The 13,606-nt window shown below is 44.1% G+C and overlaps 1 protein-coding gene across 23 annotated transcripts in view; it reads right to left on the reverse strand.

Moving 5' to 3' along the window:
- Window positions 1-13,606, reverse strand: part of NCAM1 (neural cell adhesion molecule 1) — a 311,891-nt gene that overhangs the window by 65,262 nt on the left and 233,023 nt on the right. For all 23 annotated transcript variants that reach the window (XM_032285539.1, XM_032285533.1, XM_032285519.1 and 20 more), the window contains exons 2-5: window positions 3,776-3,850; window positions 1,735-1,953; window positions 584-727; window positions 86-223 (exon numbers count right to left, since the gene is read on the reverse strand). In XM_032285539.1, coding sequence (XP_032141430.1) covers window positions 86-223; window positions 584-727; window positions 1,735-1,953; window positions 3,776-3,850 — 576 coding nt within the window. The remainder of the gene's footprint in view (window positions 1-85; window positions 224-583; window positions 728-1,734; window positions 1,954-3,775; window positions 3,851-13,606) is intronic.

The following is a 13,606-nucleotide window of genomic DNA, read 5'->3' on the forward strand; positions in this document are numbered from 1 at the left end:
AGACCAAAGAGGAAGTTAAAGAGAATGATTTTGGAGAATCAAGGTTGTAGCAATGCAGAGAACAGGAAGAACGGGATCTCCTCACCATTCACAATGACCTGAATGTCCTTGAAGTTGATCTCCCCCCGTGCCAGGATTCTGCCCTCACAGCGATAAGTGCCCTCGTCTGTTTTCTTGATGCCCCGGATCTGCAGGTAGTTGTTGGACAGGACTATGAATCGGACTAGAAGAGATAAGAGGCAAGTTCATCCAAGAATCAGTCAGAGAGCTCCAGTATCTGCAGGCATTTTTCCTAACTTCAGTCTTACAGGGTGGGGTTTCAAGCTGAAATAAGAAAATGTGTCCCTGGTTTTGAAATACAGCCAAGAGTAAATGTCTATTGGAAATGTGTCTTTCGTACTGGAGAGAAAATCAAGTACCTAAATATACCAATGTTAGACATACTTCCATTCAGGACCCAGAAACTGCGTGAGGGTTTGGGCACACATTTGGACTGGAATGCCTCAGGGGCTGGTATGGATGGAAAAGCTAGGGAACTTGGTGGTCTAGGGAAAAGGCAGCTGCCAGAAAATTCAGGTCTCACCATCTTTTTTCAGGATGACATCTCGGCCTTTGTGTTTCCAGATGATGGTTGGCGGGAGGGAGCTGACCACATCACAGACAATCACGGCGTCTTCCCCCTCCCGGAACTCCTGAGGGGTTGGCGCATTCTTGAACATGAGCTTCTCTGGAAAATGAGCAGAAGAGTGAGGGAAAACAGCTGGTTCTCCCACAAAGATTCCCTTTCCCTAGAGCCATGCTGCCTGGACTTGAGTCCCGGGCAAGTCTCGATCCTGAGGTACAGTTGTATAAGAGGGGTGCCCTCATAGATGTCAGGTGGAGCAGCTGGCCCAAGCACTGGTTGCCAGGCATTGGCAACCAACATCTGCTCAATGAGTGCTACATTTATCACATTTTGTACAGAAAAGGGTCTACAGAATGAAAGGAATATCTTAACCAAGGGTTCCTTGCCATGCGGGGTGATGCCAGTGAAGCACAGATTATAGGCAGAATGAACTGGTGGAACACCCACTTTACAATGAATAGTAAGAGTCCTCAGTCCTTTTCTTGTCTTTCACTCAAACTGCCCCAACTCCCAGCCCCACCCCAACTTTCTTACAGCAGAGAGAATGCTGACAAAAAAAAAAAATAGAAAAAAAGCACCTTTAATGGCAATAAATATCATGCCATCAATACTGCTCCATTAGCTGTCACCCACCATTACTCCAACCACTGGGATGGATGCATGATATTAATAACAAGGTAACAAGATGCCACCTCCAGATGGGGTTTCAGAAGCAATGGGAACTGCCTGCTTTGAGTGGCAGAGAGTGTTCAGATAATGATCCCCCACCCCGCTGAGTCTTGGTCTCCATTACCAGCAGGGGAGAAGGAAATAAGAAGGGAGACCCCAAATTGTAGAACAGTCAGCCAACATTTGGAGAAGGAATAGAGGAACCCATAACAGCCCTCTGGGAACTGTGTAATTTGAATTTTGAGAATGAATGCCTGTTGGGGAGTAGTTGTGACTAGTGTAAACCAGGGCTGTGAGTTCTGGGTTGGCTAAGGTCAGAAAAGACTTAAGGAGAGACAGTAGGACTTGTCAGGCCCTCAGCTGTTCCCTCTATCATCATTTCCGCCTTTTGCTACCCACGTGGAGAGGCCAGAGAACGCGAAGGAGAAGGAGGCTCTTACGGAAGATCTTCACGTTGACGGTGGCCTCTGACTCGCTGCCATCCTCGCCTGTGACCACACACTTGTAAATGCCGGCGTCGTCAATGTTGGCATTATAGATGGTGAGGGTGGAGGAGGAATCATCATTCCACACCACTGAGATCCGCTGCTGGTTTGGGGTGAGCTTTTCTCCATTGGGGGAGAACCAGGAGATGTCTTTATCTTTGGCATCTCCTGCCACTAAAGAGGAAGAGATTATTTTTAAGCTACTGAAGTTGAAAAGACTAAGTGCCCTCCAGAGTGAGAGTGGCTAATCAGGAAGAGTTACTGAACAATGGATCAGTCGAGGCTTGAACGTCGGAGGGGTGAGTACGGCTGCTAGAATGATGCACAGCCCTTCTTTGGCTTCTGCATTTAACTATTATATACTTAACACCTCTTACAATATTTGGAAAAAACTCAACAACCACTTGTGCGAGTTGTTATCATGATCCTATCCTTAATGATGGAAGAGAAGAGAAATTTGTTGAGGACATACTACGTGCTGGGCACTAAGCTAGGAACACACATTCCTCACAGAACGGGTAACCAAGGGAATTAGTGTATCTAGGATCGGGTCTCCAGAGCCTAACTGGTCTGAGTCTACTGATCAGCTTGTTTTTGAAGACTTGGATAATGGTCTCCTGAGCTGAAGATGAGAAGTGCTGGCTAGTATAGGAGTGGGGATTCCAACCACTTTTTATTTTTATTTTTTTTCCAACCACACTTATTCTAGCATCTGCCTGCACAAACTGGCATGACTGTCATTTTGGTACCCCCTGCTCAGACAAATTCATTTCCTTGCATGCTGCAAAGAAGGTGGCCAGGACCACCCATTCTTCCCTTCCCCAGGCACCTATGAGTTGGAACAAACTGCAGTGGCCAAGCTGCCTCCCGGCACTGAGCTGGAACAGGGCTCTGACACTGGAACTGCGCTGGACACTGAGCTGGAAGGGCTCTCAGATCCAGCAGACATGGTGGCGCCCTGCTTGTTTGCATGGGGCCCTGCCTCTTCTCAAGGCGCCCTTCTCAGCCTGCACCACCCAGCCCTGCACAGATGCTTAGTATGGAAATGAAGCAGTCTTCTTTTCAGGGCCCATCATGTTTTCAATAAATATCGCTATTTGCAAGATGTGCTGTGGGCTCCACGGCTGCGTCTCCAGATCATTGAAATTGCTGTAATGAAGGCAAAGCTGGAGTTAAAGCATCCGACGGCCACAAGCCACCTCGTCCGCGCAAATCATGACAGCATCTAAAAGCCCCTCCCTGACAAAAGCTGCTTGCTAAATGTCACCGTTTACATCTAGCTCAGCTCTTTCTTGGTTCTTCCATGTTCTGAATCCCAGTCATGTCATATACAGAGAATCTGAGGCTTAATTTGAAGCCTTTTCCTCCATAGGACATTTTCTGGTAATTATCTGGGCTGTGGAAATGGGGCATGTTTTCTAAATGTAAAACAAGGTCACCAGGTCTGGCATATCTCAGAGCTCTGGTGGGGACCATGGCACAGAATACCGATATTCACAATAGACCTGGTAAACCAGGATATATGTCCTTACAACTGAGTCATACCAGTATTCTATTTACTTACAGGCAAGTTTTAGACAGATTTTCCAACTCTGGGAAATTCTAAGAAATAGCCTTGAACAGATCCATCGAAGTATTTCTGAGCCAGCGCTATTCTCCATTGTCATTTACAGAACACTGAATGTATACAGAACAGGAGACGTGGGACGGTTCACTATTCTGGAAGTTGTGCTGATTTTCCTAAGAAAACTCCTAGACTTCCTCCACAGTCAAGCTGAAGTCTAGATGACACATTTGCTATGTTGAGGTAGCCTTTTGCAAAAGGAAGGAAGAGGCCCTGGCTCTTGAATGGCCACAATGTTGACCTTGCAATAGAGCAATGCTAAGAATTCTAGGTATGGTGCCACCAGCCAGCTCACATGGCCTGGGGGCTCCTGCTCTACCTGGTGAATTTCTGAAGCAAACTCTAAAATGCAGCTGTGCACAGGGTACTTGCCTTGGCATAAGAAGAATTTGGACTCTCCAACGCTGATCTCCCCCTGGCTGGGAACAATATCCACCTGCAGAGAAACTGAAAAAAAAAAAAAAAAAAAAAAAAAAAAAAAAAAAAAAAAAAAAAAACAAACAAAAAAAAAACAACAAAAAAAAACCACAGCCCAGTTCAAATATACATTCAAATTTTCAAGAATAAAACCCAGAACTTCCATTCAAAAACAGGCTCCCCAACTGACTGTAAGAGAGAGTGAAAGGAGGAGGTTGTGTGGGGTTTGGGAACTTGTGCTGCCAACAGCCAGGACCATGCTGCAGCCAGGCAGGGATGTGGCCCAGACCATCCTCCTATAGAATAGCTGTTTCCCATCAGAGAGTGCAGGGTGCCCCGGGAGATTCTGGGTGATTTCTGCCCTAAATATTTCCAACCCCTTGAGGAGGCTTATGATCCTGCTCCAAAACAGCAACATCCTGGGATTCACAGAAATGGCGACCCAACCAACATCCTTCTAGATGTCATCTGAAGTGTCTCCACAGCTGTGTCAAGTGCAGGAAGCTCTGCTGCTCCACAATCAAGCTTAGGGGCCTCCTGCTGGTTCCCCATGCTGTCTGGACCCAATCACTAGGAAGGCTCACGCTGATTTTGAAGCGGGGATGGTAAGGGTAAACTCTCACCTTCCCTTATGACTATAGCACCAACACGTCTCTTTCCATAACAGGAGACGACATCACATATCACCACCCCAATTAGTCAGACACTCTTCAGAAATTCTGTAGCCTGTGCCCTGTAGAATTTCCTGGGTCCCTTGGCTACTTTCCCTGAATTTTTATTTGAATATCCATACACTCTGTCATTCCACTGCACTGATAAAGCAAAATACACCATACCCCATCTTACAGATCCCTGTGTTCATCTGCTCCTCGTTTATCTGCTGGGAGCAGATAACCATTCCTCTTGAAAACAGAGTTTTAGGGTAGAAAAATGCTTTATTCCTTTGAATTCAAATTCTTTCTGCCTCTCCTCCTCTTAAGTAAAGTAAATCCTAAATCTAAAGGCAAACAGATATTTGGTTCAGAGCATGGAGCTTCTTCAGGACAATAGAGGGAAGGGCCTGAACAAAACTGGCCGGGGGAATGGAGATTCAGTGAGCCCTTCCTTCCAACAGCCATTTTCTTTTCACAGTAGAATGGAGGTAATGCTCGTTGCCATGGTGACCAGCTCACAGGCAGAGCTGCTGCAGGTCTTGGTCTACGCTTATTTGATGGAGAGACTACAGTTATGCTCAGCAGACTGCAGGCATTAGATGGCCTGCTTGGGGCTGGGAAAGGGGTGCGGACTTCCTAACCATTCCAGCAACAGACAAGGCAGGTCATGGAGAAACCCAGCAGAGGCTTTAGAGAGAAAGAGGTGATGTGGTGGAGACAGGGATGGAAAAAGGAAGGAGTAGGGGATAAGGGAAGGAATAGGGCCCTGGGCAGAGGCAGGGGGAGGATGCCGAGCTGTCCTCTGTGAAAATAAGAGGGGAAAATCCGGACTTCCAAAAACTGGTTTGGAAAAAATATAGTAATCTAGGGCAGTCAGTTTCTCCCCAGCTCAGACTACTGCAGCCAGTTCAGTGAGGCTCAGGATTGAATTCTTGCCTGAGAGCGATGTAAGGTCTTCCCCTAGCTCTCCTGAATTTGGCCACAGCACACAGAGCTGCACCGGAATATTACGCCGGCGGGGGTCACTGCACGCAGGTGCAAGTGATTAGCTTTCTCCTCTCATTCTCCTCGGGATGGAGTTCAGCTGCCACTCAATTCTACATTGTGAGAACCGGAAGGGATCTCTGACATCACCATGTCCTGCCTCCTCATTTTCCAGGTGAGGAAAAGGTGAAGTGACTTCCCTATGGCCACTTCTAGTTAGGGCTAGCATGGCCTCAGAGCCTAGGCCTCTTGGCTCCCTGGTAGGTGTTCTTTGCACAATGCAATGCTGCCTCTGCACAGAGGGCAAAACATTTCCATTCACTAGAACACAACATCTGGGGACCCGAAGTAACAATCTTTGGACTCACTATCCCTCAACAGAACACAGAGAGCCCATGAATTGAAAAGGGCCCATAGTATCTAGGGGAGCACGGAGCCTTACAAAGAGAGCTGCAGGCCATTGCTATCCATGCTACGGCCAGCCAGGGCCTTCCCTATCACTTTCTGTGGCTCATTCCCCAGCAACAACAGGCTTACGAAGCCCAGAAGCTGTGTCTGTGCCATGGTCACCTAAGTCCTGATCTTCTCTGGAGTTCACCGGCGCATTCCTTAAAGAATGAAAAGCTGAGTCCCCCCGAGAAAGTTTGCTGGACCATATGCTGAGTATTAGCAGCCAGCTTCAACATATGGATTCTGTTACCCTCGTTCAGCCCTTACTGCTTTGAGAAGGATATTCTTATCCCAAGTGAAAAAACAGCCTTCATTTGTTCAGCTCTTTTCAAACAGAACACGACTCTCAAGGGGCAGGAGAACACGGCAAGGCTGAGGAGTTTTCATATCCAAATGTGGCCAGGATCTATCTCTGGGCCATGGAGAGGAAAGGGAAACAAGACTTTCAAAGGAATTCCCAGCATAACGGGATCCCATGCACACATTTATCATCACAGAAGTTTTTAAGGAAAGAGATATCCATTTAGATGCCTGGCCTTTTGCACACATGGAAAAGATAGTGATTCCTCCCTCAAAACACCAGAGACAAAGCTGGCACAGAGGAACCCCAGGCTCTCTGGAAATCAATGCTTGGATGTTTTCCACTGCAGCACAATGGCTGATTATTCTTCCCCAAACACTAAGCCTTAAAACACTAGATTTAATGACAGTAAGTAGAAATCCTGCTTTGATCTCAAAACTCCTTCCCTGCATTGCTGGACGCCCAGTCCTTTCCTACTCTGTCACTACTTTTGTTGTTCCCCATAAAAATTCCTACCTCAACTTTCACCTTTTTTTTCAGTTGCATATGTAAGTGAAATTTCATCACTGGGCATAAATCAGACCTTAAAAGGCACTTATGTAAACATTTCTCACAGACAAAGTATCTCATCTCTTCCATAAACACTTGCTGCATAAATACTGCATCATCTTAGCTGCATTCAAAGACACATGCTTAAAAATCTAGGTGTTGGACTGGGCCGGACCCAGGGGCAGGGCCAAGAGGTGCTTCCATCAGTGCTTTCCACGCCTCCAAGAAGCACTTATCCCCCAAGGCCTCTTTTGTAGACAGTTCACACTTACCAGTTTGCGAAACACACTTCATTATTTCATCAAACTGTTCTGAGTGATAAAAAGGCCAATTTTATTGTCTCCATTTTATGAAAGAGGAAATTGGGGCTTGGAGAAATAAAATAACTTGCTCAGGGTCCCTTAGCTAATGAACACTAAACCAAGATTAAAAATCATCTAATTCTAAGGCTTGAGCTCCTCTCCTAAACCCGTCAACTACTATAACCTTCTTTCCATCTTCAGGTAGGCTTATTATAACCTACTAAGTTGCCATCTACTCTCTTTCCAAATCATGGGCTAGAAAGAGCAGTCTTTGTACAAAGATCTAATATCAAGTTGCTACCATCATTTCTCTCTTGGTTAACTATAATTGGCCTCTTTGCTTACAGATGATCATAGCATTATAACCTCTATTTTACAGATAGGTAAGGGATGCTCAGAGCCATAAGGGGTGGTAATGATAGGGTCAAGAGTCAAGCCTGGGTTGGAGTCCCAAACCCAGCCATTTCTCCCACGCTATTCTATCCCTTGTTCACAGATAGAAAAAAGTTCTGTCTTTTGAGAACTGAACTATCCTCCTCTCTCCATCTCACTTAAGTAAAATAACCCCATGGGGGACTTATATTTCAAAATGTGTTTTCTGTGTAAATGTCTCTTTTTTTAAAGTTGATGCTGTGTTCTGAAAGGAGTGCCAGCAAACGGCTTCAGGTGCGGAGAGAAATTTTAAAACTCTCAGCTCCCCAGCAGAAGTAGGCTACACAGTCTTAGCTGCTGAAGAAAAGCGAATTAAAATTTCAGTTCCTAAAAGATGCTCAGATACTTATAAGAGGAGGTGGGCAAAGCCACAGAGAAGAACTTGTTCTGATTTCAGAACGAGTTCACTTGAATCAGCAACTTCTGGCGGCACTTTCATTTTATCGGTTTTCTTTTCAGGTTCTAATGCACTTGAGGAGGTAGGAAGGTGACAGCAGAAAGGAAATCAAGGTCTCTCCCATGGCTAAGTGAAAATACTTTCCTGTTTAGATGTTATAAAGACACTGGAGGCTGAGGAAGACATTGCAGATGTTCAGGATCCAGGGCCAATGTAGACACACCTGAGCAACTTGCCCTGATCACCAATTTAAGGGACAGGTGAACCACAGAGGATAAATCTGTTCAGTGACTATGCATAAGATAAGGGAGTTTTCTATAATCTATTTAATAATGATTATGGACTTTAAAAAGGCATTAAATTATAGCTATATGTTTGTCTTGTTGGCTATCATTCTGAAAATGAGGCTTAAGTATTGCTATACATAACTACTGTAATGGAGAACTGTTTTATATTTTTCAAAGTATAGCTGAATGCTAAGGTCTCTTTCATTTGGCTATATCTGTGGGAAATCCAGATGTTCAGACCAGGAGCATAGGAATGGAGGCACTGCCACTTGCCTGGGATGTTGATATAGTTTGGCTCTGTGTCCCCACCCAAATCTCATCTCGAATTATAATTCCCATAACCCCACGTGTCAAGGGTGGGACCTGGTGGGAGTTGATTGGATCATGGGGGCAGTTTCCCCCATGCTATTCTCATGATAGTGAGTTCTCATGGGATCTGATGGTTTTATAAGGGGCTCTTCCCCCTTTGCTCATTCACTCTTTGCCTTCCTGCCACAATGTAAAGAAGGTCTGTGCTCCTTCCCCTTCCGCCATGATTGTAAGTAACCCAAGGCCTCCCCAGCCATGCGGAACTGTGAGTCAATTAAACCTCTTCCCTTTATAAATTACCCAATCTCAGGCATTTCTTTACAGCAGTGTGACAACAGACCAATACAGATGGCTTGCTCTCATTATAAAAAAAAAACTACTGGAGGGAGAATAAAGATTCTCTTCACCACTAAACCTGCCAAACTCAGTGAAAGTGAGATGGAAATTAATGTGGTCATGCTGCAGAGTGGTTAAGGCCAAGGACACCAGGCCAGACTACCTGAATTTGAATCTCAGCTCTGCCACCTATTAGCTGTGATCTTGGCCAAGTTATTTAACCTCTCAATGTCTCATCTGTAAAACAGGGAAAAACAAAACCGTCCTCATGAGACTTTGAATAGATGAAATGAACCGACAAATGTAAAGCAGATAATAAGCATTTAATACCTGTTGTGTATTATTATTATTAATCAACCTCTAGTTACAACACTTCCCAAAGAAATTATTTCGGTTACTATTTCTGAGGGGAGCAATGTTTTCCCTTTATGGTTTATGATAAAGCAACCTTCCAGAAGAATTCAATTTGTGGTCAGGTGGCCCAATTCTATTCTCTACATTAAAATAAGGTATTTTATTTGCTGGTCAGAACATTACCGATATAAAAGTCTAAATTTATGCACAGCCAAAAAATCATAATATGAGGGGCTCCAGACAAGTCCTTTCACCTGGGCCTCAGTTTTCTTGTGTGTAAGATGGGGATAATAAAACTGAATTAATATGGTTGGACTGTCACAAGAATTAAACAGGCATGAGATGGTTGTGATTAGGAACTCAGGATCTGGAGTCAGGGAGATCCGGGTCCAAATTCCAGCTCTGACAGTAAAGTAAGTGAGTGCTCAGGTGAGTCTCAGAGCCTGTATTCCTCATCTGTAAGTGAATATAATGATCCTATTTATCTCAAAGGGATACTGAAATTATTTAGAAAGGTAATGTATATAAAGTACTAAACACAAGATCAAGCTGTGTGTGTTTTTTAAAATAACAGTACATATGATGGTGCTCTGAACTTACACACACACACACAGACACACACACACACGCACATACACACACTGAAAACAAACAAAATTCCCAATGACACGTGTAATGAGAATGAGATACCAGGGACCTCTTATATACTACTGAATTCAGCCTGTCTAAAAATCGACCAAGGTGTGTGTGTGTGTGTCTTGTGTATTTACATTTTTGGATATATGTGGATACATCCATTGAGAGCCCGTAAAAATATGTGTGTGTATTAATAGAATAATGGAACTTGTCAGATTAATACTGTTGCAAGAACTAGTTGGACATAAGTAAATGTATCTCATTTTGGCAGAGAGAAGAGCCAATACATTACTAGGGAAGACAGCAGTCTCACCTATACTTGACATGTGAGTCCTACAATTCTAGCTTAAGCTACTGTTGATAGCAACTGGGTGGAAGAAGAAAATGAGGAAGACTGTTTAACTTTCAAATATTAATCCAAAAGCTAGAGGCCATTTTAAAGAGACAACAAAATATGTGTTCATACAGATTTTGGCTTCTGATTTTCTATGCTGGCATCATAATGGCAGACCATACATTAATTGCCACTGGAAGCATCCTCATGGCTTAAAGCTGGCTCACAGCAGCAACTGAAATCACCCAGAAGTCACACTTAGTACTGTCAGTCCTTCTGTCAGCCTAGTTGGGGTCCTCTTATATAAATCCCGAGAATTCGATCTAATTCCTATTTAAACCTAAACATCTAGAAGTGATCTAGCTAGGTTTCCAAGTCAACTGAGGTAAGTTTATAGCCAAGCCTTTGGGAAATGCTCTGTGTAAAGTTCCCAGAGGCCCCCGGTCCACTGGGCTTCCCCTGAGGCGTAAAGCAGCCTAGAGATTGAAGGAAATCCTGCGTGAAAATGGCAGTCTTTTCTGGCTGGGAACATTAATGCATAGCAAATGCAAGAAAGCAGAATTTGAGACAAAACGTGGAGGGAAAGATGACTCTTGGTGGGTTCATTTTTTATGCCACAGGATAAAGAGAATGGAGCTTCCTGGTATAAAGACGAGCCATACATACAACTTTCAGATAATGTATAGAATCTCTAAACCAAATGCACTTGAAGGATACACTTGGGCTCTTTACACTCATATACCAAGCAGTTTCCAAAATCTACCACTTTTAATAAAGCTACCTGGACTGGGTACTGAGTCATACACAAAAACCATTCTACTAAGTAGCCCTGGTAAAAATTCTTCTTAACCCCTGCCCCCAAATCCTATCACTCTTCAAACAGAGTGAAGGGGGAAAGTATGGAGAAGGTGAATATGGCTTCAGAATTCTTCAGCATTCTCTCTAATATGATGTCATAATTTTCACTCTAACACTACAATAAAGTAGAAAAGATATCGAATATTCCTACACAACTGAGCCCGGGATGATTATCCGATATTCTGTAACCACAAATACTCTATCCTACCCAAATCTAGGAACCAAAGGACAGAAATCAACTAGCCAGAAGCAGGAGGCGCTATTTCTTAGCATACTAAATTGCATGAGCTGCTGGGAATCAGACATAATTGGGGACTGGCTCTGTTCCATGGGGGCTGGCTTCAAATCAGAATACAGAGCCAAACCAGATAACAGCTTCAGTTCTCTTGGCCTCCTGAGTTCCCTGGGTCAAATTAGCATTTCATTAGGTCCGATTTAGTTTTATAGAAAGAAGTGTGTGGTTTCAAACCACGGTTGCTGCCCCCACAAACCACCTAGCTGCTGGAAAACGTGACTAATTTCACATCACAGCATCCTGTGCTTCTGGTTATAGGGTAAGAAATCTACACATTGGTCGATCTGCTCTGAAGTAATAGAACTATGCGGTTCCCAGGCTCTCACTCCCACCAGAAATCCCTAGCCCCCAAAAGGCACCCAGTTCTTTTTTCCTTATTATTATTATTTTTTGAGACAGTCTTGCTCTTGTTGCCCAGGCTAGAGTGCAATGGCATGATCTCAGCTCACTGCAACCTCCACCTCCCAGGTTTAAGCGATTCTCCTGTCTCATACTCCCAAGTAGCTGAGAGTATAGGCCCACACCACCAATTAGCATGCCCGGCTAATTTTTGTATTATTAGTAGAGATGGGTTTTCACCATGTTGGTCAGGCTGGTCTTGAACTCCTGACCTCAGGTGATCCAGCCGCCTCAGCCTCCCAAAGTGCTGGGATTATAGGCTTGAGCCACTGCACCCGGCCGGCACCCAGTTCTTACTACGAGCCCTCTGGAACATCTTATTGGGCAGTCAGAAGAAATGACTCAAAGGGAGCATAAGCAGGAGCAGGGGACAGACAAGTCCTGGACCAAAAGCCACGGATCAAGCACATAGCCAGGAGAGACTCTCTCCTGATTCAATGATACACTGTTTTTTCTAATTTTACCAGGGTCTCATAAAAGAAGAAAATGCTTTCCAGATTTTATTGCTTCCTGCCAAAGCAGCAAAAAAACAAAAAACAAAAACAAAAACAAAAAAAAGAAAAAAAAATCAGAAGTATCTCTATAGAGCTCCAAAAGGGCCAGATTCCAGGCCAAGAGTGAAATCCTTTTCAAGTGGACATTAGCCCAGTCTTACATAAACCACAACAGGTGAAGACACTAAGGGGCAGACAGCCAAGGGTGTGGGGTCTGCCAAGAAAAGGTGAAACTGGCCTGAGGATAAGCTACAACTTTTCTGTCTTCTGCTCCATCGGAGTCATGGCTGGGATTGCAGTCATTTACTAATAAAGAAGGCTAGAGCTGGAAGGGGCCTGATGCCTCGTCTCCAACCTGTTCATTTCATAGGTAGGAAAACAACAGGAGCAGAAATCTGGGATGCCTGTAACAAAGTTTGAATGCCACGGGGTTGGCCGTTGAGCTGACACTTGACCCAGGGCTTTTTCTTGCTTCTGTGTCTCATTTTCTTTTTGTGTCCAGAGTAGTTATTTCTCCAACTGTTTCCTCTTTGCCTGCTCTGTCCTGGTCTCACCTCCATCCCAATAGAGCCATTCTCTCATTAAATGGAGAGAATAGCTCTATTAAGCACAGCTAAATAAGCTGGACAAATGGTGCGTGCTCTGCTAGTCCTGTGGCAAGCTGATTAATCCATCCAGTGCCTCCCACCAACCCCAGGGGCACTTTTTAACAGAAGCTCAGGTTTCTTGCTCCCTTTTCAGGCCACCTTTCCTGTTCTTTCCCTTGTCTAAGTAGACCCTGATTGTGGGCCAGCACTTCACATGAAACTGAATTACTAAAATGTAGAGCAAGGATGCAAATAGATGTTTGGAACTCAGCTAAGCTTCTCCAGGTAAACAAAGCACAATCCATCAATCTGCTCTGATAAGCTAGGCCTTCTTAGTAAATGGCTATACACTATCTGATTGCTTCCAGGAGGCTCCAGACAATGTTTTTTTTCAGTCTGCTCTCCTGAAACCATGACAAAATGACTCGTTGATGCTCTTTTCTTCCAGCTACAAAAAGGTACTAATACAAGGCAAATAATTTCCCTCTCTCCCAACTGCTTTTGCTAACATGGCAAGAAGTTGGAATTATATCTTTCAATATTTGTCCAGCTGTTGTTTGCAGATGTTGTATTCTTTACATTCAGAAAATAGATATTCAGAGAATGCTAGCATGCAACTTCATCCTGAGATTTTAGATCCTGTCCGTGCCTTTCAATAATGTCCTTATGTGTTCATTGCTTTAAGCACATCTGGGCTATTGAAGATACAAAGGCTTACAATCTCTCCAACAACCAGTGCAGAGAATTGTTAAATTTGGTTTATACGAAGTGGACAATTCAACATTCATATATACACACACACACACACACACACACACACACACACACA

Source organism: Sapajus apella, unplaced genomic scaffold (genome assembly GCF_009761245.1).
Source record: "Sapajus apella isolate SASKATOON/1434 unplaced genomic scaffold, GSC_monkey_1.0 scaffold16, whole genome shotgun sequence".
Classification (NCBI taxonomy): Eukaryota; Metazoa; Chordata; class Mammalia; order Primates; family Cebidae; genus Sapajus; species Sapajus apella.